Raw genomic sequence first — 24,187 nt, forward strand, 5'->3', positions numbered from 1 at the left:
ATTTGGAACCAATCTGTTGTTCCATGTCCAGTTCTAACTGTTGCTTCCTGAGCTGCATACTGATTTCTTAAGAGGCAGGTCAGGTGGTCTGGTATTCCCATCTCTTGAAGAATTTTCCAGAGTTTGTTGTGATCCACACAGTCAAAGGCTTTGGCATAGTCAATAAAGCAGAAGTAGATATTTTTCTGGAACTCTCTTGCTTTTTCGATGATCCAGTGGATGTGGCAATTTGATCTCTGGTTCCTCTGCCTTTTCTAAACCTAGCTTGAACATCTTGGAAGTTCATGGTTCACGTACTGACAGGAACAAGGTAGGAGCTTTCACTCCAGGGAGCTGAATTTTAGTTTTCTGTGAAGTGACATAGGAGGAACTTCAGAGGCCAGTAGAGGTCAGGAGACCCTGTCTCAGGGATGTAAGTGTGGAAAGGTACCCATCCTGCAGCAATGGTTCCCAATCCCAGTTCTGTATCAGAGTCACCTGGGCAACCTTTTGACAAGTAAAGGAGCCCTGCCATATTCTCAGGGATTTTGATTCAGCAGACCTAGGGAGAAGGCAGTGGCAACCCACCACAGTACTCTTGCCTGGAAAATCCAATGGACAGAGGAGACTGGCAGGCTGCCATCCATGGGGTCGCTAAGAGTCGGACATGACTGAGCAACTTCATTTTCACTTTTCACTTTCATGCATTGGAGAAGGAAATGGCAACCCACTCCAGTGTTCTTGCCTGGAGAATCCCAGAGACGGAGGAGCCTGGGTGGGCTGCCATCTATGGGGTCGCACAGAGTCGGACACGACTGAAGCGACTTAGCAGCAGCAGACCTAGGGTAAGGACCAACAATCTATATACTTTAAAAAGTCACAGCTTATTTTTGAGATGCATCCAGGATTGAAAGAGCACAGAATTTGGATTTAGGAAACCAGCTGTGACTCTGGCAGGGTATTTAACCTGAGTCTGTTTCCTCCTCCACTCATGGAATTTTGTGAGAATCAAATATTTCTTGGAGAAAGTGCCTTACTTGTTCTGACATCCTTCTCAGCATTGGCAGCCAGGCTCTTAAGGTGTTTAGTGGAGGGGATATTCACCCTTAATCCTGCCTGGGCCACTTGGGGGTGGGGGGCATCTGTGGGATGAATGACCTGGCATGAGGAGAAATCTGGAATGAGAAAATTTGGTTTCCTGAAAACAGGGACAGTCCCAAACTCCAGACTTCTCCAGAGGTAGCTCATTTACCTTCTTTCAGTTTTGCAACGTGGGTCCCTATGGTTCCCAGGTGAGCCCAGGAAGTGAGGAAGAACACAGAAGAGAGGAGCATGCAGTTGCCTCTGGACGGGATTATCAGGACATGCTCCCGAGAACAGTGATCTGTAACATTTTGCCAGCAGTCATCCCTCTGTTTTGCCTTAACAGATTAGTATCTTTAAATTTCATTACCAAATTCCCATTATTTTCATCACACTGTCAGCCAGAGGAACAGCACAGCCTGCTCGGACTTATCAGAGGAAGGGGGAATCTGTGTATCTGTGTTTTAGGAAGGACAGACAAGGAACTTAGGGTCCAGGGAGAGGAGGAGGACTTACAAAAGGGCACAGAATGAATCATTCAGATTTTCAGTCATGTGCATATATTATGGTCCCAGTTCTTTAAAAATCACACCTGCTTAATGGCAGAGGCTTCCAGGGCCCTCAGAGATTCTGTGCTGAGGGCAGAGGGATTTGGGGACTCACAGAGGTGGTCATGGGAACTTGTTCAAGGCTGAACCCCAGTGCCCATGACTCCGAGTAGAGGTGCTCAGTGAGTATCTGCTGAATGGATAAATAGAAGCCTAAGTGGAAAGCAATTTAGAAAATGGTCAGAAATCTATCAGACTAATACCAGAGGTCCTGAAGAAGATAAATAATTACAATAAGTAGCAACATTGGAACATTTTCAATAAAGGAAACATAGAATTTCACTGTGATTACAGTAAGGCAAAATATTCATAAATTGCCTGTATATGAATGAAGACTAAGTCATAGAAAAAAATGGGGAAAATAAATGACTTAGAGAGATTAGGTGTATGGTCACATATATAATTATTTACATAAATATATATAATTATTTACGTACATATATATATATATATATATAAGTATATACATGTCTTATGTAAGTAGGCTTGCTCTAGCCTTTCAAAAATCAGAAAGAGCACAACCAAGATATCCTTAAGAGGCGCATGTCTAGTTAACACGAATTTCCCTTTGCCGTTTTGCTCCCCTGTGAAGGATTTTTCAGTATGGCTGCAGCCCCACAAGCTCCAGGGCGGGGCTCCGTGCGGAAGACGAGACCTCCACCTGTGAAGACGTCACTGAACAACCCGTACAGCATCTGCTGGGGCGCCCTGGACAGGGAGGACATGCACTTCATACTGCACACCCTGGAGGACAGAATTCAGTCTCTCGGGCTTCAGAAGATTGAGGATAGGAAGAGAAAGAAAAAGCAGCCCCCTTTGAAACAACAAAGCGGAGACATGAGCAGCATAGACGTGGACACTGGTGAGGATCTGAAGAAAGAAAAGCCCAAAGGTGATGCCCCGGTGTCAGGGTGGACCCCAGCTGATGTCAGGAAGCAGCTTGCTATCGGCATCAACGAGGTCACCAGAGCGCTAGAGAGGAACGAGCTGCTCTTGGCCTTGGCGTGTAAGTCTGCCAAGCCAGCCATCGTGACCTCACACTTGGTGCAGCTGAGTGTCAGCAGAGGTGTCCCCGCCTGCCAGGTGCCCCGGCTCAGCGAGAGGCTCGCACCTGTCCTGGGCTTAAAATGCGTCCTGGCCTTGGGGTTCAAGAGGAACACTACTGCCTTTGGGGAGGAACTGAGGGCCATCCTCCCCAGAGTCCCCCATCTGAATGTGGCATGGCTCCAGGACACACTCGAAGACCCCAGGGAGAACCTGCAGACAGAATCTTTGGAAAGCCAAGAAGAAGAGATTCTGGACACTTCCTTTGAAGACCTCTCTAAACCCAAGAGAAAGCTCGCTGAGGGTCAGCAGGCTGTAGTGTTACAACCCCTGAAAATAAAGAAATTGATTCCAAACCCCAATAAGATAAGAAAACCACCCAAAAGTAAAAGAACTGCTTCAAAGTAATCTTGTATAAACCTGTCACTTGATACAGTTGTAAACGACACCTCATTAAGAAGCCTTGACATGAATAAAATGACTTTTACATATATTCTTGTGACTGTTTAGTGTCATTCCTTTCACATGTGTAAAATTTTCTGTCTGTGGAATACAGATATGCTGAAGCTTAGAAACACCAAGTGCAGAGATTATTCAGAAGTGTGAATATCAAAACAAAGCTTTATTGAAACGAAGGTCCAGGCTGGTATAAATTCACCTTTTAAAGGGCTGGTACAGCGCTTATGAGCAAGAACATCTGTATCCTGCAACACTGAACACCTTTCCATCCAAACTTGGAAAACCTGCCACACAAACACGGTTCCAGTTGAGGGGCGGATGTGGGGGCGGGGGGGGGGTGATGAGGCTAGACCGCAGACGTACCATCTGTGTTGGGGAGATACTAAATGCCAAGCAACACACTGTTCTCAGAAGTAATATGTTATTAATTTTTACTGTCAGTTTGTCTTTTTTGTAGGTATGGGCTTGGGAGAAAGGCTAAACATAGAAAATGCCAGGTAAGCTATTTTGACTAGAATTCACCACTTTATATGGTTAGCTTACTTCCTTGGAATTTTATTATTATTTTCTCCCCTTGGAACTTTAACATGTATAAAAAGTATGATAGAAATAGGTGAAATGAGGCAGGAAGAGAATAAAAAAGTAAACGGAGGAGCCTGTATGCTCCGATGTGGGTCTGTCGTTGACAGGGTCATTTGTGTTAGTATGTGGAGCATAATTGATGCTCTGAGTGAAAGCATTGCTATTTATAGTGTTGTTTGGAAAAGGTATTTTCTGTAATTTACAGGGAAGGAATTGGGTTAAAGTTTTATTTTCAGCCTAAATTCTGGTTGATCTGTGGATTATGCCACCTGTTTCTTAAATTGACTGAATGTCATCCTGACCAAAAAGGTGGCGGGGGGTGGCGGGGCAAGGATACGTCATGGACTGGAGCGTTTCCACTGCTGACAAAGGACACGGGATAGTGTGGTTTTTTGAATCTATGACTCTATATATTACATTGAAATTTGGTTCTATAATAACAGCTATTTTATAAACATGAGCTGTTTTACTGATTTTCTATTTTAAAATGCTCATTGGCAACATGTTTACATTATAAAGAGATGGATGTGCTAGTCATTTATTAACTACTGAATTTAAAATGAGTAAAAGGATATGAACCCTATAACAACAACAACTATGTAAGTGAATAGAGTAACTGCCACAGTTCCATCATGAGGTGAGCCTGTACAAAATTTCTGAGGGGCAATCAAGTGATTTTTTGAAAACCTACTTCATATAAGGCTGCCATAAAAATGAGTGGGACATGATTCTCAACTGGAACCTCTTCTGCAGATTAAGTTAAAAATCTCATTTACTTAATTCTGGTGTTTCAGTGAATTGGTTCACTTTTGCTTCTGAAGCCATCCTGCTCCTGTTAGGAAAAAAAATGGTAGTGCAACTGGCTTTGAATCATCATATATGAGAGATCTAACCTTGGGCCTTCAAGGAGGAAAACAGCACTTGTCCTCAATTAGGGAGGACTTGGGGGCCCATGTGCACCCCCTAGTGGAGGTCCCAGGGCATATTCTTGCCTGGAGAATCCCATGGAGGGAGGATCCTGATGGGCTACAGTCCATTGGGTCAGAAAGACTCAGCTAGGACTGAGCGACTTCACTTTCACTTTCTAGGGGGCCCACGTGCACCCCCTAGTGGAGGTCCCAGGGCATCACAGCTGTGAGCTGGCCTACTGGATGACCAGAAGCTTCAGAAATTTGCTTTCAGCTCCTTAGGGGAAATCAGGGGCGACAGAATTTGTTTCTGTAAGGGGCCAGGCTGTAAATGTGTTAGGCCTTTGGGTTCATAGTCTCTGTCAGAACAGTTCTTAACTCTGTATTTTGTAGAGTAAGGCAGCCACACACAGGCAACACAAATGAATGACCATGGCCATGTTCCCACAACACTTTATTTATGGATGCTGACATCTGAATTTCCTGTAAATTTTGTGTCACAAAATGTTATTTTTTTGTTTTTTTTCCTCAACCATTCAAAAAAATATAAACACCACTCTTAGCTCCTGGGCTGTACAGAAGGCGGCGATGGGCTGAGTTTAGTTCACGGGCCACAGGTTGCCAGCTCCTGCCTGGTATAAGGTATGATTGTTTCCTTTGACCACGTATAACATGAAGGAAGGCCATCCTGTTGTCTAAGGGAACTAGATGTTTATGGACCGAACGGCCGAGGCACTGGTACGTAAAGGCAGGAAGTATCTACTTTGTGGTATTTGAGCCGAGGCCAGTTGAGGTGGCCTCATCCAGCATCTTTCCCCCTTGGACTGTTGGCAGTATATATACGTATTTATGCACACTGAGAAGTTTTTCAAATCCTAGATAAAAACACCATCAGTAATAAAACTATGAGACTTATTTACAAATAAGACATCTTCCTAGGGCAGGACAGCTTTCATGGTAAGTTAGAGTCAGTGTAGAGGAATATGTGCAATTCTGCATAAGTAATAAAAAACATTCAAACTCTCAGTGTCCTGATGGCACTAATGAACTCCTCTGGGCATGTATTCTGACTTGCGGGCTTTGATTTCCTTTTCCTCACATATCCCGGCTGTTGCTGAGAAGAAACTAGAATCTGTGCAGGAGCAGAAGTCTGGTTTGGCAGGGGTGTACACTCTTCAGAGAGCACACTTCATGTCTGCCCCAAACCTTGCTTTGGAACCAATCCATCGTCCTGCTGGAGATCCAAGTACAATTTGTGTGTTTACTGATTTGGCAACTTGACTTCTTGAGAAATAAGAGAGTCCCAGGACATTTTTATCTTGCTCTTCACTTTAACACCCACTGTGTGTCACTGAGTTACAGAAGTGCTGGTTCCAATGAGATCGTGTACAGTGATGTAAGTAAACACTTTCCGAGTGGCTCCCTCATTCTGCTACGTGGATCCACAGACCATCACTTCATAAACAGAAAAGCAGCAGTGTATCTCCACACAGTGGCAAAGATTTTCTGACACAATTCTGTGACTTCTGTTCAGTTCATAGAAAAGGGGTCCCTTTTCTAGAGAGAGGAAGAAACACCTTCGTCTTCATCAAGAGACAGCCAGAAGGCTGAAAACCAGAGGAATGTGGTCTTTACCCTCTTTGCATCCCTCCTACAAATGGGTCAACAGTGGGAAAAAAGGATGGATGTTAATGTCAGCTAGAAATGTGTTCTACATGTGTGGTCACAAATGGATGCTTTTCCATCTCTTCTGTTACTGACACTTCGATGTCACTTAAAGTTGTGCTTTTATTCTTCTTTGGAATGGCAGTTCCAGGAATCTTTAACTAGGGTATTAACAAATGATGATGTCAGAGTTCTAGAAATATCAACAGAAATATCCATCTACTGTAATACGAGTCCAACCTAAGGGGAGGGAAGAGATGGAATAGTAAACACAAGTGAGAAAGAAAAATCATAATGTAGTATAATAGATGTATATTTTTATTTTATTCTTTTATTTTTTTATTATTAAATTTTTTTTTGGCACGTGGGATCTTACTTCCCCGACCAAGGATTGAACCTCTGCCTTCTGCCGTGGAAGTGCGGAGCCTTAACCACTGGACTGCTAGGGAAGTCCCATAGATGTATATTTTTAAAAAACTACTAAAAACAAAAAGACTAAAAACCTCTCAACACTCTGATGAGAAGCAAGTATGAGGTTTTGCAGGTTAAGTTTATCAAGTTTACAAAGACTCATCAACTTCACTCACCTTTTCAGACTCTGTCCCTGGACACCTCCAGTTGTACAAGTAATACTGTAAATTGCCATCGCCTATGCCAAACTTGAGTTTTTCCAAGAATGTCTTATTTTCCATCAAATCTAGTGCATTGAATACATCAAATCCTTTCTGTCAATGTAAAAAATTTTTTAAAATGTTAAAGCATTAAAAGTTTAGAGTATTTTGTGTATGATGCATTTCAGTATAACATTTCATTCTCCTACTAGTAGCTTGAATTGAATATGCATTTATAATGAGGTTTAATGTCTGCAATATATACTATGCGTTAATAATTCAGGTCACAACTATCTTATTAAACTAGAAAGCCGTGAATATGATGGAATCAACAAGATTTTCCAGAAACGCTGAATCAAAAAATACAGTCTGATGGCTAATAGTGACAAAAAAATATTAAGGTTCAAGAAATGTTTTGCCCCAGTTTTTGGGAAAGGTTTTCAATGACCAATAATTGCGCCTTGGATAAACCTCATTGGCTACGATACTGCCACTGCGCAAAGCTTGCCCCAGTTTTTGAAGGAAACAGTTGTCTAGATGGCCCCATCACCAGAACTGTTACTGGCCTTTCTAAGTTCTGACTTACCTGAACCTACAGCCAAGAAACCAAACCTGTAAAGACTAGAAATTGTGTATTTGTCTTGGGCTAATACTGGGAAATAAATTTAGTTACATTTTAATACTAAAAACAGAATTAAAAAAGTACTAGTTAATACTATGCAAAATGTGACACAGATGAAGTACCTGCATTTCTATTTCTCAGGGGTTTTACTTTAAATAACTTATTACTAGCCTTTTTGGGAGGAGGTAGTTGAAAATGAGCTACAAGATCAAAGAATCAAAGGCAAATGCTGATTTTGGGGTCCACTTCTAATAGATTAAAAAAAAAAATGTTTCCAATGATCAAATACTAGAAGAATACAAGGAAAACACTTTTGATGTGTAGCTCCCGATTTCTCATAGGCAATATTTTCTCATTCAGTACTTATATCCAAATATTTACATCTGCTGATTTCTGTTACCTTTGAAAAGAAAATGTTTTATTTGTAGCAAGAATTTAACAATCATCCTAACTACTATACTGAGGAAGTAAAAAATAATGCAAATCCATTAAGGCACATTTTGAATTTAACTCTTTTTGTTTTAAATCCTCTTAATAATTTTATTAATTAAATTTCTTAATTTTAAAATTCACAGACTATTTAGTTGAATAAAAAAACTTGCTACTGCCAGTTAGTCACTGTACCACAACACTCACATTTTCCCCATACAGGCAGATCTCATTTTATTGTGTTTCACAGATTCCGTGTTTTTTACAAATTGATGGTCTGTGACCACCCCGCACTGAGAAAGTCTATCAGGGCCATTTTTCCAACTGAATCTGCTCACTTCATGTCTCTGTTCCATTCTGGTAATTACTGTAATACTTCAAACTCTTTCATTATTATTATAGTTGTTACAGTGATCTGTGATCTCTGATGTTAAGAATATAACTCACTGAAGGCTCAGATGATGGATAGCATTTTTTTTCGGGAACAAAATACTTAAAATCAAGATCTCTAAGTTATTTAGTTATTACTGCATACTTAACAGACCACACTATTGTGTGAAGATAACTTCTGAATTGTTTTTTTATATGCACTAGGACACCAAAAATTCATGTGGCTCATTTTATCACAATACTTGCTTTATTGAAGTGATCCGGAACTGTCTGGAACTGAACCCACAATATCTCCAAGGTATATGCCTGTATATAGGGATCATGTAATTTCCTTATATTCCTTATATTATGAATTTTATGTTTTTTACTTTTTTTAAAGATTTTTTTATATGGACCACCTTTTAAAAGTCTTTATTGAATTTGTTAAAATATTGCTTCAGTTTTATGTTTTGGTTTTTTGGCCACAAGGCATGGGGGATCTTAGCTCCCCGACCAGGGATCAAACCTGCATCCTCTGCTCTAGAAAACGAAGTCTTAATCACAGGACCACCAGGAAAGTCCCATGTACTTTTATATAAGGGTTAAAAGTTTCTGATTTGTACAAAATGTCTTTTTGGTTAAGTTACAATAGAGCTGATGATGAAAACAGTCTACTAAAGTTTTTTAAAGAAACCTCTTATCAAAATAGTTCTTTTGACTGATGGTCAACAGTGAAATATCTCAAATGAATTCCCCCGTGGGGAAGAAAATACAAGATATTTATATACACATCTGGAGACGCACACACAGGACAGCCAGGAGTGAGTCACCTACCAGCTTGGCGATGATGAGCGCGTCGCTCATGAGGTCCAGCAGGGGTGTCTCCGTGTGGATGTTGTAGAAGGAGTAGGCAGCTTTGAGGCTCTTGTGAGCCGGGTGGTGCATGACTGTGGAGGGGAGTGTGTAGAAGCTCAGGAAGTCAGTTAGTTTACCACTGGAGTTCTAAAGAACAAAGGTAACGTCAAATAAACATCTCCTCAAACAAGTGTCATCCAGGCACTTAAGCTCACTTCATAATCTCTGACTTGCACCATAGCTTTCCACCAGAATGGAGAGCAACTGCCCCTGCTCCATCCTCCAGGTCTGACACGGGGCCCGTACTGCGTGCCAGGCAGCGGCCAGGGAAAGGCGTGGGGCTGTGCTTCAGCCTAAGTGCTCGCTGGTGCCTGGCAGCAAGTTCTTAAGAAGGAATGCTTCTCTCTGATTGACTACAGACTTATAGGGACAGTGATAAAAGTCAATTCATTGTTTTTGCAGGAATAAGAGCATTAAGGATCAGGATGCTACCTTTTCCAACTCAAGGATACTGTGTGACATCTAACATCTTCTTTGCACAAAGCAAGAATTTTATCAGCTTAAAGTGAAGCGGGATAGAGTTTGGGAGTTTTTTTTTTTTAGAAGCTTGTAAAAGGCATTGGTTCTGCACCAAAGTATACGTATATGAATGACTGAGAAAATCTGAAGCTATCAGATATCAAAAGGGATGCAAAAAAGATGGTGTTTGTTCACCATCACTGGTACACCCTTCAATACAAGAAATTAGTCAATACTGTTTGGGTTGTTTCAGTTAGCTGTGGTAACTAGGTATGTATGTGGTAACTAGGAAAGTCTGCGTAGAATTCAAGCTATATTTGAATGATAGAGCTGCAGAGGCTAGACCACATATGTCATTGCTAGCATTTGTTTTAGCAGAAATTTCCAGAGGGATGGATTTATTTGCTTTTTGAGTGCTTCTGATTCATTAATCCTTTTTTTCAGACATTAAAAATTAAAGATGTTAAGCTAAACTGATTCTTTACTGTGCTGTATTAGCAGCTCAAGTATTAGAGATGACTTAAAGGCCTAGATTTTCTGCTTTGTTAAGGATTTTAAAATACCATAGCAGAAATTAGAGGAAAAAAAATCACTGAATGGGCTCAGTAGCAGAGTGGAGATGACATGATAGAATCACTGAACTTGAAGAATCCAGCAGAATTTACCCAATCTGAAACAAGAGAGGGAAAACAGACTGAAAAAAAAACTAAGCCTCAGGGATCTGTGAGGCAGCAATAAAAGATTCACCGTTCATATCACTGGAGACCCAGAAGGAAAGAAGAAAATGCGGGGCTGAAAGAGACAATGACTGAAAACTTCCCAGAGTTGGCAGAGATTTAAGAAGGTTCAAGAAGCCAAGTGAACTCTAAGAGGATGAGCCAAAAGAAATCCACATCATCATAAAATTTCCCAAAGTTAAAGACAGAGATCTTAAAAGTAGCCACAGAAAAACAACTCATTACCTACAGGGAAATACTAATTCAAATGACAATAGGCTGCTCACCTGAAACCACAGAGGCCAGAAGCAAGTGGCTCAAGAGCTGAATGAAAAGAACGATCAATTGTGAATTCTGTATCTGGTAAAGCTTCTTTCAGGAAAGAAGGGCAAATAAAGACATTCTCAGACAAATGAAAACTAGAAGAATTCGTTGCCAGCAGACATACCTTTAACAGTGGCCAAAGAACATCCTTCAAATAGAGAGGAAATCTCAAGATACTCAAGATGGTGATATTTTGAGACAGTAAAGAGACCTAAATGGAAGTAAAATCACTTGAAGTGGTACAATGTGGATACCAGAGGACTGATAATTTATATCTATATACTATAATACTCAAATGCTTGCTTGCTTGTGTTCAAGCACAAGCACTCTTTTTGACCCCATAAATGTGGCCCACCAGGCTCCTCTGTGGAATTTTCCAGGCAGGAATACTAGAGTGAAGTCACTCAGTCATGTCCAACTCTTTGGGACCCCATGGACTGTAGCCTACCAGGCTCCTCTGTCCATGGAATTTTCCAGGCAAGAGTACTGGAGTGGGTTGCCATTTCCTTCTCCAGGGGATCTCCCCAATACAGGGATCTAACCCACATCTCTTGTGTCTCCTGCATTGGCAGGTGAATTTTTTTTTTTTTACCACTGCACCACCTGGGAAGTTCCATACTCAGATAAGGCCTATACAAATATACTCAAATGCACTATAAATAAATCAAGACAGATCCAAAAATGGTGGATAGGCAGGCAAGGAAAAGGAGAGGGACAAGAGCCAGAAGAAACAAACAGAAAATATTTTATAATATGGAAGACTTAAGCTCTAATATATCAATTATCATCAGATGTAAATAGTCAGAACACACCAATCAGAAGAAATTCTGCAGAGTACATAAGGAAACGTGGCCCAAGTATCACTTCACATTCAGTGACACAGATGGGCTGAAAGTAAAAGGACTGAAACAGATATATCATGCAAACGTGAATTTGAAAAAAGTAGGAGTGGCTATACAGGCACACCTTGGAAATATTGCATGTTTGGTTCCAGACCCCCTCGATAAAGCAAATATTGCAATAAAGTGAGTCACGTGAATTTTTTTCTTTTCCCAGTTTATATGCAAGTTCTTTTTGCACTATACTGTAGTCTATTAGTGTGCAACAGCATTAAGTCTAGAAAACAATATACATACCTTAATTTTAAAATACTTAAAAAAAATACTTTATTGCTATAAAATGCTAAAAAATGCTTTATTGCTATAAAATGCTAATCATCATTTGAACTTCAAAGCAGTAACATCAAAGATCACCATAATACATATGATCATAATGAAAAAATTTGAAATATTGCAAGAATTACCAAAATTATTGAGAGACAAAGTCAGCAAATGCTGTTGGAAAAAATGGCACCAACAGGGTTACCATAAACTGTTAATTTGTTAAAAATGCACTATCTGACTAGTATAATAAAACAATGGGTGATAAGATGAGGTCTGCCTGTATTAGCAGACAATGAGAAAGAATTTTCTAAGGTTAGATGGGTTCAACTGGAGAATTCTAGCAAACATTTAAGGAATGAACACCAGTTCTATATAGTTTCTTCTAGAAAATAGAAGAGGAGGTCACACTTCCCAACTCCTCTTATGAGGTCAGTGGTTTCCTGATACAGAAACCAAACAAAGACAGTAAAAAAAAGAAACTGCAGATCAGTATCTCTCATGAACTCAGGAAATACTCAATGAAATATTAGCACTCCAAATCCAATAATGTACAAAAAGAATTATACACAATAACCAAGAGGGTAATTTTCCTATGTGAGGTGGTCAAACATTTGAAAATAAGTAAATGAATATACCATATCAACAGACTAAAGAAGAAAAACCATATGATTATATCAACTGAAGCAGAAAAGGCACTGGACAAAATCCAACATCCATTTATGATGAGAACTCTCAGCAAGTTGGAAATTTTCTCACATTGATAAGGAGCATCCATGAAAAACTGACTGCTAATATCATGGGGTAAGAGTCATGGGGTAAGACCAAATGCTCTTCCGCTAATATCAGGAACAAGGCAAAGATGCCAACCTTCACCACTCTTATGTAATGAAGTACCAAAAGATCTAGCCCCTGCAATAGGCAAGAGAAAGAAAGAAAATGCATACAGATGGGAAGGGAAGAAGTAAAACTGATTCTATTTGTAGATGACACAATTATCCATGTAAAAACCCCAAGAAATCTCCAAATAAACTCCTGGAACTACTATGTGATTTCAGCAAGGTTGCAGGATACAGGAGCATCACAGAAAAACCAATTACATTTCTACATACTAACAAGGAACATGTGGAAAACGGAACTTTAATGTGTAGGATCTGGATGCTGAAAATTAAAGACTGCTGATAAAATAAAATTTAAAAGACCTAAATAAACGGAGACATATCATGTTCATGGATTGGAAGACATGTTAATTCTCCCTAAATTAATGTAATCCTGCTGAATATCATGTAATTATTGTAACAATCCTGGAAAGGTCTTTCATAAATTAAGACAAACTTATTCTTAAAATTTATATGCAAAAGCAAGGAATTACATTAGCTAAAACAATCTTGACAAAGAAAAATGAAATGGGAAGAATCACTCTACCTGATAACAAGGCTTACTATAGAGCTACAGATTAATTAAGACAGTGTGATATTGGTAGGGGAATAGACAGAGATCAACAGAACAGAATGGAGAACGCAGAAACAGACCACAGTACAAAGTATTAGTATTCAGCCTATAAAAAACTTTAACAAATCAAGAAGACAAGGTTGAATGAAGTGATTGAATTATGCCATCTTGAACAAAGGCAGTCCAATTCCAACCAGTTTTGCAAAGCAAAACAGTATTAAATTTTGCGACACATTCATCTCTAATGAGGTCATCCAAACTGGCCTTTTCAAAACTGAGAGAAACAATTAATCACACAGGCAACACCAGAGCAGTATCCTGATTTCCCATTATTAAATACTAAAAGTGTGCCCTTGTGCCAGGAATGGAAACTGTAAGAACAGCTTGTTCTAAGAGAGTGAGCAGAAACCTGCTATAGAAGCAGTGAGTCATGGACAGAGAGGAAGGAGATGGGTACTCTAGGATCCTTCTGGAAAATGGACTCAATCGCATAGTATTTGCATACTTTTCTGTACTGTCTTATCACCTTATCTTTACCTCCACTACAAAAGTGTCAATGATGTGCTCTTGAGGGAGGAACCAGTGGGCTACTTCCTCTTCATCCATCACCGGGGCTAGATGAAACTGCTTCAGGTATGTGTTGGTTAGTTCTTGAACAGCTTTGATATCTCTTGGTTCCATTGGCCTCAAGCCTGAAGTTTTTGTAACCTGTTGGGGTGAACACGAAACCAATGGGGAGGTTTAAATAAGAGGACTAAACAAACTTGGAGCCAGTGTGGTCCCCAAACCAACATTATCAGCATCCCAGGGCAGCTTGTTAGAAATGCAGAATCCTGGGCCTGCCCCAGATCTGCCAGGGCAGAATGAGCAATTTCACAAAATCCTCTGGTGATTTGTATACACACAAAGCTTGAGATGTATTAGTTTAGTACATAAGCTACACAATGTGTTCTATCCTATCTTTGTGTACCAGGTCTTTGGTTAGTATTGCCTATGACCCAAACAAAACCAATGGGAACACTACAAATCCACCCATATACCCACGCCAAGAAATTAAACAGCTCTGAGATCTAACGCCTGATGATCTGAGGTGAAGCTGATGTAATAATAATAGAAATAAACTGCACAATAAATATAATGTACTCGAATCATCCTGAAACCACCTGCCCCCTACCCCTGTCTGTGGAAAAATTATCTTCCATGAAACTAGTCCCTAGGAACAAAAAGCTGGGGCCTGCCAGCCTGCATAACAGGGCAGAACAATCCCAGCGTGTGTTCTGGAGTAGCACGCTCTAAAGACTGCCATGTCTGACATTTTGAAAACACAATTGGGAATGGCTGAGAAACTCATCTTGTCCAATAGCCCATGAGTAAGATGTAGCTATTTTGTTCTCATGAGCAACAAAAATGAAAGAAAAGTCAATCATATCAGTCAATATGGGAAGGCAAGCATTTTAGTTACCAAGAACGAATGGCTAATTGCCAAGTACTGGCCCTAGTGTCTCATGCCATCTTTTGATTAAAAGGTGATCATAATACTCATCTGAATCCTTCATCTCATAAGTCACAGTTTTTACATAAAGCCATAGGGTTGGATGGCATCATCGACTCAACGGACATAAGTTTGAACAAACTCTGGGAGATCGTGAAGGACAGGGAAGCCTGGCGACGTGCTGCAGTCCACGGGGTTGCAAAGAGTCAGACACAACTGAGTGACTGAACAAAAACAACAAATAGGAATGACAAACCCTCAAAGGTCGGGACACGGCCCCATCTGGATTTATTTGTTCAAGTACTTATCCTTAAAAGAGCTTAAGACGTCAACTATAAGAAGAGTCCAGATACCAGGACACTTGACACCAGAAGTGAGAAAACTCACTACATCCCTTGTCTGTACAAAGACAAAACTCTTAATACTCACAAATGAGTTTGAGCAAGCTCCGGGAGTTGGTAATGGACAGGTAAGCCTGGCATTGTGCAGTCCATGGGGTTGCAAACAGTCGGATACGACTGAGTGACTGAACTGAACTACAAAAACAAGTTCAGTTCTTCTAGTTAACTTGATACTTTTTTTTCCTTGAAGAAATACTGGATAAATTTTTAAGTGGCAAATAACTTGTATATAAATACTCCTATTCTACCTAATCTGTCCTAAATTATTTCTGAGCACTTTTAAATTAGAAACTGCCTCTAAGATTAGATCATCACAATTCCTGCATGCCCCCAGAGTGGTGGTTACAGAAGACCAAGGTGGAAAATGGGTTTTCATCTTGAATGCCAATGGATGTCAGTAGTCCTGTTGAGGTTACTATGGTTCTGTGACAAGGAATGCTGGTCAATTACTGATTCATGTTGGGAAGAGAAGGGAGAGATGTTCTTTGTATTTACAGACCCAACAGTCCTTAGCTAAGTATTTACTATGTGCTACTCAGTTATGATTTACAGAATTCTATAAAGACACCATAATGAACCTAAAATAGTTTAATACTCTAAATTAAAAGAATTTAAGTCCTTAACATTTAACAGAACACTCAGACTTCCAGCATTTCTGTGGATCTCAAAGCCAAAGAGGGGCTTCCCAGGTAGCTAGTGGTAAAGAATCCACCTGTCAATGCAGGAGACATGGATTTGATCCCTGGGTTGGGAAGATCCCCTGGAGAAGGAAATGGCAACCCATTCCAGTATTCTTGACTGGGAAATCCCATGGACAGAGGAGCCTGGTGGGGTATAGTCCATGGGGTCACAAAAGATTTGGACACGACTTAGCAACTAAACAACAACAAAGCTAAAGGACCTGAAATCTCCAGGTCCCAGCTTCCATCTAAGGCTTCAGTTCAGTTCAGTCACTCAGTCGTGTCTGACTCTTTGCGACCCCATGAATTGCACCACGCCAGGCCTCCCTGTCCATCACCAACTCCCGGAGTTTACCCAAACTCATGTCTATCAAGTTGGTGATGCCATCCAACCATCTCATCCTCCGTTGTCCCCTTCTCCTCCTGCCCCCAATCCCTCCCAGCATCAGGGTCTTTTCCAATGAGTCAACTCTTTGCATGAGGTGGCCAAAGTATTGCAGTTTCAGCTTCAGCATCAGTCCTTCCCAATGAACACCCAGGACTGGTCTCCTTAGGATGGACTGGTTGGATCTCCTTGCAGTCCAAGGGACTCTCAAGAGTCTTCTCCAACACCACAGTTCAAAAGCATCAATTCTTTGGCGCTCAGCTTTCTTCACAGTACAACTCTCACATCCATACATGACCACTGGAAAAACCATAGCCTTGACTAGATGGACCTTTGTTGGCAAAGTAATGTCTCTGCTTTTTAATATGCTATCTAGGTTGGTCATAACTTTCCTTCCAAGGAGTAAGCATCTTTTAATTTCATGGCTGCAAGTCACCATCTGCAGTGATTTTGGAGCCCCCAAAAATAAAGTCAGCCCTGTTTCCACTGTTCCCCATCTATTTCCCATGAAGTGATGGGACCAGATGCCATGATCTTAGTTTTCTGAATGTTGAGCTTTAAGCCAACTTTTTCACTCTCCTGTTTCACTTTCATCAAGAGGCTCTTTAGTTCCTCTTCACTTTCTGCCATAAGGGTGGTGTCATCTGTATATCTGAGGTGATTGATATTTCTCCCGGGAATCTTGATTCCAGCTTGTGCTTCTTCCAGCCCAGCGTTTCTCATGATGTCCTCTGCATATAAGTTAAATAAGCAGGGTGACAATATACAGCCTTGACGTACTCCTTTTCCTACTTGGAACCAGTCTGTTGTTCCATGACCAGTTCTAACTGTTGCTTCCTGACCTGCATATAGGTTTCTCAAGAGGCAGGTCAGGTGGTCTGGTATTCCCATCTCTTTCAGAATTTTCCACAGTTTATAATGGCCTGAATAGGTGTTGAATGAATGAATGAATGCACAAATTCTTAGGTTTTTAGCACAATCATTTACTCAATAAGGTGAGGTGAAGGCTGCAGACATGGAAAAAAGTCACTGTCAGCTCTGAAGAGATGGCATTTCTATGGCCTAGCATTCAGGTGCAAGCCAGGCATGAAACCAGTATTTTCCTTTTGTTTTTGTAAGCCAATTTTAGTTATTTAGAGCATTTCTACACTGCAATTTGTGGGAAGAGGGAAACCTATGTGATTGCTAAATGGTGTTAAATGAGATAAATATACATTTTGAAATGCTGGTAGGAAGACCAAAACCATACTGCATGTATACTGCAGTCATTTGAAAAGGTTATTTTCTGCTATGAGGATGACCTTGATAAATTTCAAATAGCCTTTCTCAACATTAGACTGTTTTTGCATTTGTTATTGATTCAATAACAATCAATGATATCAGGACTTCCCTTGTGGTCCAGTGGTTAAGACTCTGTGCTTCCACTGCATGGGGCACAGGTTTGATCCTTGGTTGGGGAACTAAGATCCTGCATGCCACAGCTCAAAATAAATGAAATGAAATAAAATAAAATGAGCTTCAGAGAATGAGATTATCTCATGATAGTAACAGGATACATCCTCTCTGTTCATAAAGAGCATTCAGAAATGAGGAATAAAGCTTGCCAACTCCTTTTTGGAGCAAAATATGCTTTTGCAGCACAATTCTTATTCATTGAACATTCATATCGTGAAATCACTAAATCAAAATCTTTTTTTTTGTCTGGTAGACATCCTTAAAGCTGCAGTTCTCAAAGATTTTGGTCTGGAACTTTGTTATGGTCTTAAAAATTATTTAATACTCCCAAAGAGTTTTGTTTACATGGGTTATCAGTTCAGTTCAGTTCAGTTCAGTCACTCAGTCGTGTCTGACTCTTTGCGACCCCATGACCTGCAGCACGCCAGGCCTCCCTGTCCATCACCAACTCCCGGAGTTTACCCAAACTCATGTCTATCAAGTTGGTGATGCCATCCAACCATCTCATCCTCCGTTGTCCCCTTCTCCTCCTGCCCCCAATCCCTCCCAGCATCAGGGTCTTTTCCAATGAGTCAACTCTTTGCATGAGGTGGCCAAAGTATTGCAGTTTCAGCTTCAACATCAGTCCTTCCAATGAACACCCAGGACTGATCTCCTTTAGGATGGACTGGTTGGATCTCCTTGCAGTCCAAGGGACTCTCAAGAGTCTTCTCCAACACCACAGTTCAAAAAGCATCAATTTCTTCGACGCTCAGCTTTCTTCACAGTCCAACTCTCACATCCATACATGACCACTGGAAAAACCATAGCCTTGACTAGATGGACCTTTGTTGGCAAAGTAATGTCTCTGCTTTTTAATATGCTATCTAGGTTGGTCATAACTTTCCTTCCAAGGAGCAAGCGTCTTTTAATTTCATGGCTGCAATCACCATCTGCAGTGATTTTGGAGTCCAGAAAAATAAAGTCAGCCCCTGTGTCCACTGTCTCCCCATCTATTAGCCAAGAACTGATGGGACCAGGTGTCATGATCTTAGTTTTCTGAATGTTGAGTTTTAAGCCAACTTTTTCACTCTCCTCTTTCACTTTAATCAAGAGGCTCTTTAGTTCTTCTTCACTTTCTGCCATAAGGGTGGTGTCATCTGCATATCTGATACATGGATTATATTTATCTGTATTTATTGTATTAGAAATTAAATTCGAAATTTTAAAGCCAAAGAATATATAAGCTCACATTCCATTTAACCTCTGGAAGACTGCACAGTACACTTGTAAGATAATGAAAGATACAAATTATTTTTGTATTATTCTAAAAAACTGACTTCACAGGCACCCCCAAAGTGTTCTGGGAAGTTCCCGGGGTCTCTGGACCACGCTTTGAGAACTGCTACCTCAGTCTCTGAAGGTCAGGAAAATGGGTAATAGAATTTAGATAAGGAGGACTTAGTGAAACAGTTATTTTGGCAAATGCGCAGTGAGAAAGTATATAAACTTGGCAGTTTTCAAGCACTTCAAACAAGTTTTTACAGGAGCTAAGGTAAAGCAGAAGGCAACATCAGACTACATCCAATTATGAAACATAAAAGGTCCTAGAAACAGGGGAAGAATATATGCTTTTGCTGATCAACAATGGCTTATGTATCTCAGAACCTAAGTTTGTTTCTTTCTAACATCATAAAGTCACATCCTCTCCAGGAAATCTACTGAAGCATGACACAAATTTTAATACATAAAATTATATTCTAGGGGGTTCCCTGGTGGCCTAGTGGTTAGGATTCTGGGCTTTCACTGCTGTGGCCTGTGTTTAATCCCTGATCAGGGAACTGAGATACTGCAAACTGCATAGTGTGGCCAAAAAAAATAATTCTATTTTATATAATAACTGTTGTTTTCACGAAGAGGTGGAAGGAAATGTCATGCCTCGGTAAAAGTTTAAGCTTTGGCATAATCTGAAAGAGTCAGATGGCAATGTTTTCTGAGATTTCAATAAAAAGCAAAAAAAAAAAATTCCAGTAACTTAACTGAGAAAACCTTAAATTTCATAAGCAAACTCTATTTCTGAATCAGAGCTACTTTACCATGATCGAACTAATATGCATTACCCATCAGACTCTCCATACACTGAAATCTGCATAAAATTTGCTTTTAAGTATATAAGGAAATCAAGCTCAGAGCCCTATTAAAAAACAGAAGCAGTGCTGTTCTCCATCAAGCTATGTGGTGTAACTGATTTGGAGCCAAGATTCCAGAGTAGAGATGTAAGCCTTGATTATGGATTTTTTTTTTATTTAAGAAGGAGCAGTAGGACATTACACACTAAAGAAACAAAAAAACCTACAGTTACTAAACCAAGAATAGCTGTGTTTTAGCATGGCTTCATACGCGTACACATCTTGCAATACAACGTAAAGATGCTGGGAGAGTAACCTGACTCCTGCTTTTTATCTACTTCAAATTTCTTTACCTTGGGACTTCCCTGGCGGTCTGGTGGTTAATACTCTGAGCTTCCAATGCCCCTAGAGGGTGCAGGTTTCATCCCTGATCTGGGAGCTAAAATCCCACATGCCTTGTGGTCAAAAAATAAAACAGTAAAAAAAACAAAACAAAACCAATATTGTAACAAATTTAATAAAAGACCAAAAAAATGGCCCACATTAAAAAAAAAAAAATTCCTTCACCTTGAAAAGCACTGACCAAAAAAAAAAAAAAAAGTGCAACATTGTTTGGAAATTCTCAACACCAAATTAAAAACAAACTGACATTCACTGTAAAGCAACTATACTCCAATTAAAAAAAAAAAACAAAAAACAAAAAACCAACATTGAAAGGGCAGGAAACTGTTCCTCTCGGGAAAATCTTAGTCTCGTTGGTAATGGTAGCTAATGACATGAGCTGGTAGGGATGGTTCTGTCCTGACTGAAAGACTCTGAGCAAATCAATCTGTGTCTCAACATTCTCTTCTGTGACTGGGAACAATGACCTGCCCCCTCTGATCGTGTGAATAATAAATGAGTTTTTACAGATATTAACTGTTTGGCATAATGTTGGCCATAATCAATATTAACGTGTATAGTCTATGATCAACACGTAAAGCTGGCACGGTGAGCTGAAATGGTTACAACAAATGAGAAAATGAGGCTGAACAAAAAAGTTGTGTTCAGTAAGCCTTATCTCTACACTTCATAATACAAAATGTTCTCAAACGATGTGACTGTCTGGTCCTGGGAGAGAAGGAGGTGGTCTGGCTGTTGCTGCCTCATCCAGCTTCTAAGCCAGGAGCCCAACACCAAGGTTGCTGCTGGTGGCACCTTCCAATTTTTCAATGTCTCTACTTGCATCTCTTCTACCTTCTCTCTCTCTTTTTTAATTAATTTACTCTTTAGTTTTCTTTCCTTCCCTATGACTTAAAAAGAGTGAAGGAGGCTAGAACAAGCCAGTAAGAGCTGTTTGGAGAACCTTCACAAGCCTCAGACTTTGCATCTGTACAATGGGGTAATACCACCAAATTCAGAAGGTGGTTGGGAGAATATGCTAATATACGTGACAGCACTTTCTCAGCTTGGACTTATCGTGGAAGAAAAAAGGCAGTCACCATAGCACCATGGCTGGAAGAGGCATGCTCTTCTGTAACCAAGTTAACTGCAACCAAATTGCCAGAGTCTGCTTTCACCACCATTGTCCGACCAGCAATTTATCACCAACTTTTCAAAACTTGGTTACTTGTGAGTTGATGGATGCTTATGCAAGAATACAGAGGCCAATGGACAAAGTCAAGTCAAAAATAACTTTCAGCACCTCGAACTCTAATCATCCCAGATAAACCAATGACAGCTACTGAATTTCCTTATGCGTTATTCCACTTCAGGTGACTATACAGACAAGGAAGTGCTTTCCTTACACACAAGTTAAACAGAGTTAGGTTCAAGAAACTGAAATCAGGGGAGACCAAGGTAGAATAGCATTCGCCCCTAGTGGGAAAAGGAGGCTTGCTTCAAGTTCTTATTTTAACTCGTAGATAGCAAAGCATCTGACACTGGGCCAGGAGGACGCTGAGCATCAGCTGTGTCTTGTCTCAGCCGTGCACTATGCCCCTCCAGTGCCCTTTTTTCTCACAGCCATTTGTGCCCCTATGGGACCCCACCGTTCTGTGTCTCTGGGACTTAGCCATCAGCAGGAATTACTTCTAGTTGATCAGTAAATCCTGATGGTCATAACGATGGTGTGACCCCTCAGGGCATTTTCCAGAGTCTCCATATACTTAGCTTCATGTCTGTCACCCCAGCTTGAGGGGCCCTGGTCCTCCTTTCCCAGGACATGTGGACCCTCCCTCGTTATGTCACCTGCACTTTTTATTTCCCTCTATGTTCCTCCCTCTGTCCTTGGCCTCACAGACAGGCAGTGAGTTCACGAGTTTAAGCCCCACTGTCTGTAACTGTAGCTTAGACAGAAGGGAGACCGTGCCTTCTGGTCCCTCTGCCACATGTGAAGCCCCGGAACACCTGGTTTCCTTCATCTCCACGTCTCCTTATGAAATTTTGCCTAAGTCAGAAATTCGTTGATTCTGTCAATGAAACAAAGACTTCAATCTGTGCAGCCACTGATCACATGTATCTGGTAAACATACAAGTGGTCCAAGGCAAAAGGAGCTGGAGTTGGCCACACCCTCCATAGAGGAAGTCCCTCCTCGCCTTGTTTAGAGGAACATGGCTACACTCTATGTGAATCCCTCAGTTGAGCTTGAAGTACCTACTACAACCCAAAACAAAGAACAGCTCAGATGAAATCAAAACTTCACACTACAGATCCCATCTGTGGCGGAAAGATTCCAAGATGGCCCCAGTGATGCCTGCCCACCTTCACTGGAGTTCACACCCACACCATCCACTTATCTTGAGTGTGGGTGGGACCAATGACATATGGCAGCAGTGATTTCATTTGTGAATTGACTACACAGGGTTCTAATTTCCATCTTGCTAGCAGATGCTCTCTGTAGACTCTCCTCATTGGCTTTGATGAAATAAGCTGCCGTATATCGTGATCTGCCCTTCAGAGAACCCCCACCGACAAGGAGCTGAAGCAGCCTCAGGCCGACAGCCAGCAAGGAACGGAGGACCCCAGTCCAGCTGCCCACCAGGAACTCAAGGCTTCCAACAGCCACATGAGCTTGAAAGCAGATCCATCCTTAGTCAAGTTTTCAGACGAGACCCTGACCCTGGCTGATGCCTTGATGACAGCTTCACAAGAAACCCTGAAGCAAAGACCTCAGCTAAGCTGTGCCTTGATTCCTGACCCACAGAACCCAAGAGATAGCACATGTGTTGGTTTTAGCTTCTACTTTTGTGGTAGTTTGTTATGGAGTGACAGAGAACTCATTTACCATCTAAGCCCCAAATAAAAGCCAAAACTGATAAGCACATTTAAATTTTCCCTTATTAAGGGACAACTTTTCACACTGGGAAGTTTCTAGTTTAAAACAATGCTGATTTAATGAGACACTATTTCCTCTACCCGGGTTTCTCTTTTAAACCTTATTCCTTAATTCCACTCTTCCTAAATAGAATATAAGTGCTCAAAATTTAAAAACCTACAAGTCTGGAGTTCAACCCCATCCAACCCCAAACTGAAGACCTTTTAAAAGCCTTAAAAAAAAAAAAAAAAAAAACCACCTGGTATTTCCAAATGAACTCTCCTCCTTTTTCCTGGCCCTGAAGTTCTCTGAAGCCTTTTCAGCTACATATTCACATCCTCAGACACATGAACCAGTTTTTAGCTTCCTGCAAATAATTCTTTTCTACATTAAAAATTTCAGTTGTTAACAGCTTCAAAAAACAGCAAGTCCTTCTTACTTACGTCTGGAAGCCTGTACAGCTTCATGGTTCTCTGCAAAGTCATGTTTCTACTCAGGTGAGAAAATTTCACTTCTACCAGTTTTCTGGGGTTTAGTGATCGATGCCAGTATCTGAAATACAATACAGGCTTTAAGGTCTGATTGATTCCTAACTCTCCAAGTTTTCACTTTGTCTCGGCTCAGCTGTTACTGGAGTATTAAACAAACATCATGTAGGGCCTGGTGCAGTGCTAGGTCCTGGCCCTCTGCCTATGTCATTATTTTATCTGTCATTTTTTACCTCGAAATGATGTTCCAGTTATGCTCCTTTGACATTGGTAATGTTCCATCTCTTTTAATATAGAGAAATCTTAAAATTGCAGGAAAAATATTGACAATCTCCAGTTTGTAAGTATTGAATGACCATCACAGATTCTAAGAAGGCAAACCAAAAACTTTAAAAACATGAAAATACTCCCTTAAGTTAGTAGCCTTCACATTTATATAATGCACATGGAAGAAAACAACTTTTTGAGGAGTTTGAATTTCTCAAATGATTCTGGCT

The 24,187-nt window shown here is 40.6% G+C and overlaps 2 protein-coding genes and 1 pseudogene across 19 annotated transcripts in view; 1 reads left to right on the forward strand and 2 right to left on the reverse strand.

The window, feature by feature from the left end:
- Positions 1-4,961, forward strand: part of LOC122447852 (ribonuclease P protein subunit p38) — a 55,444-nt gene extending 50,483 nt beyond the window's left edge. For 7 of the 18 annotated variants that reach the window (XM_043478514.1, XM_043478517.1, XM_043478516.1 and 4 more), the window contains one exon: positions 2,263-3,207. In XM_043478514.1, the coding sequence (XP_043334449.1) occupies positions 2,274-3,122 (849 nt within the window). In that variant the 5' untranslated portion in view covers positions 2,263-2,273 and the 3' untranslated portion in view covers positions 3,123-3,207. The other 11 variants (XR_006271404.1, XR_006271408.1, XR_006271410.1 and 8 more) reach the window with 3 other exon arrangements.
- Positions 4,962-5,100: 139 nt separating this feature from the next.
- The window catches only part of NMT2 (N-myristoyltransferase 2), a 57,046-nt gene continuing 37,959 nt past the window's right edge, over positions 5,101-24,187 (reverse strand). The window contains exons 8-12 of the mRNA XM_043478513.1: positions 23,646-23,754; positions 13,923-14,093; positions 9,194-9,361; positions 6,916-7,053; positions 5,101-6,568 (exon numbers count right to left, since the gene is read on the reverse strand). Of these exons, the coding sequence (XP_043334448.1) occupies positions 6,548-6,568; positions 6,916-7,053; positions 9,194-9,361; positions 13,923-14,093; positions 23,646-23,754 (607 nt within the window). The 3' untranslated portion in view covers positions 5,101-6,547. The remainder of the gene's footprint in view (positions 6,569-6,915; positions 7,054-9,193; positions 9,362-13,922; positions 14,094-23,645; positions 23,755-24,187) is intronic.
- LOC122449095 lies at positions 7,267-7,444 on the reverse strand (annotated as a pseudogene).

This window comes from Cervus canadensis, chromosome 10 (genome assembly GCF_019320065.1).
Source record: "Cervus canadensis isolate Bull #8, Minnesota chromosome 10, ASM1932006v1, whole genome shotgun sequence".
NCBI lineage: Eukaryota > Metazoa > Chordata > Mammalia > Artiodactyla > Cervidae > Cervus > Cervus canadensis.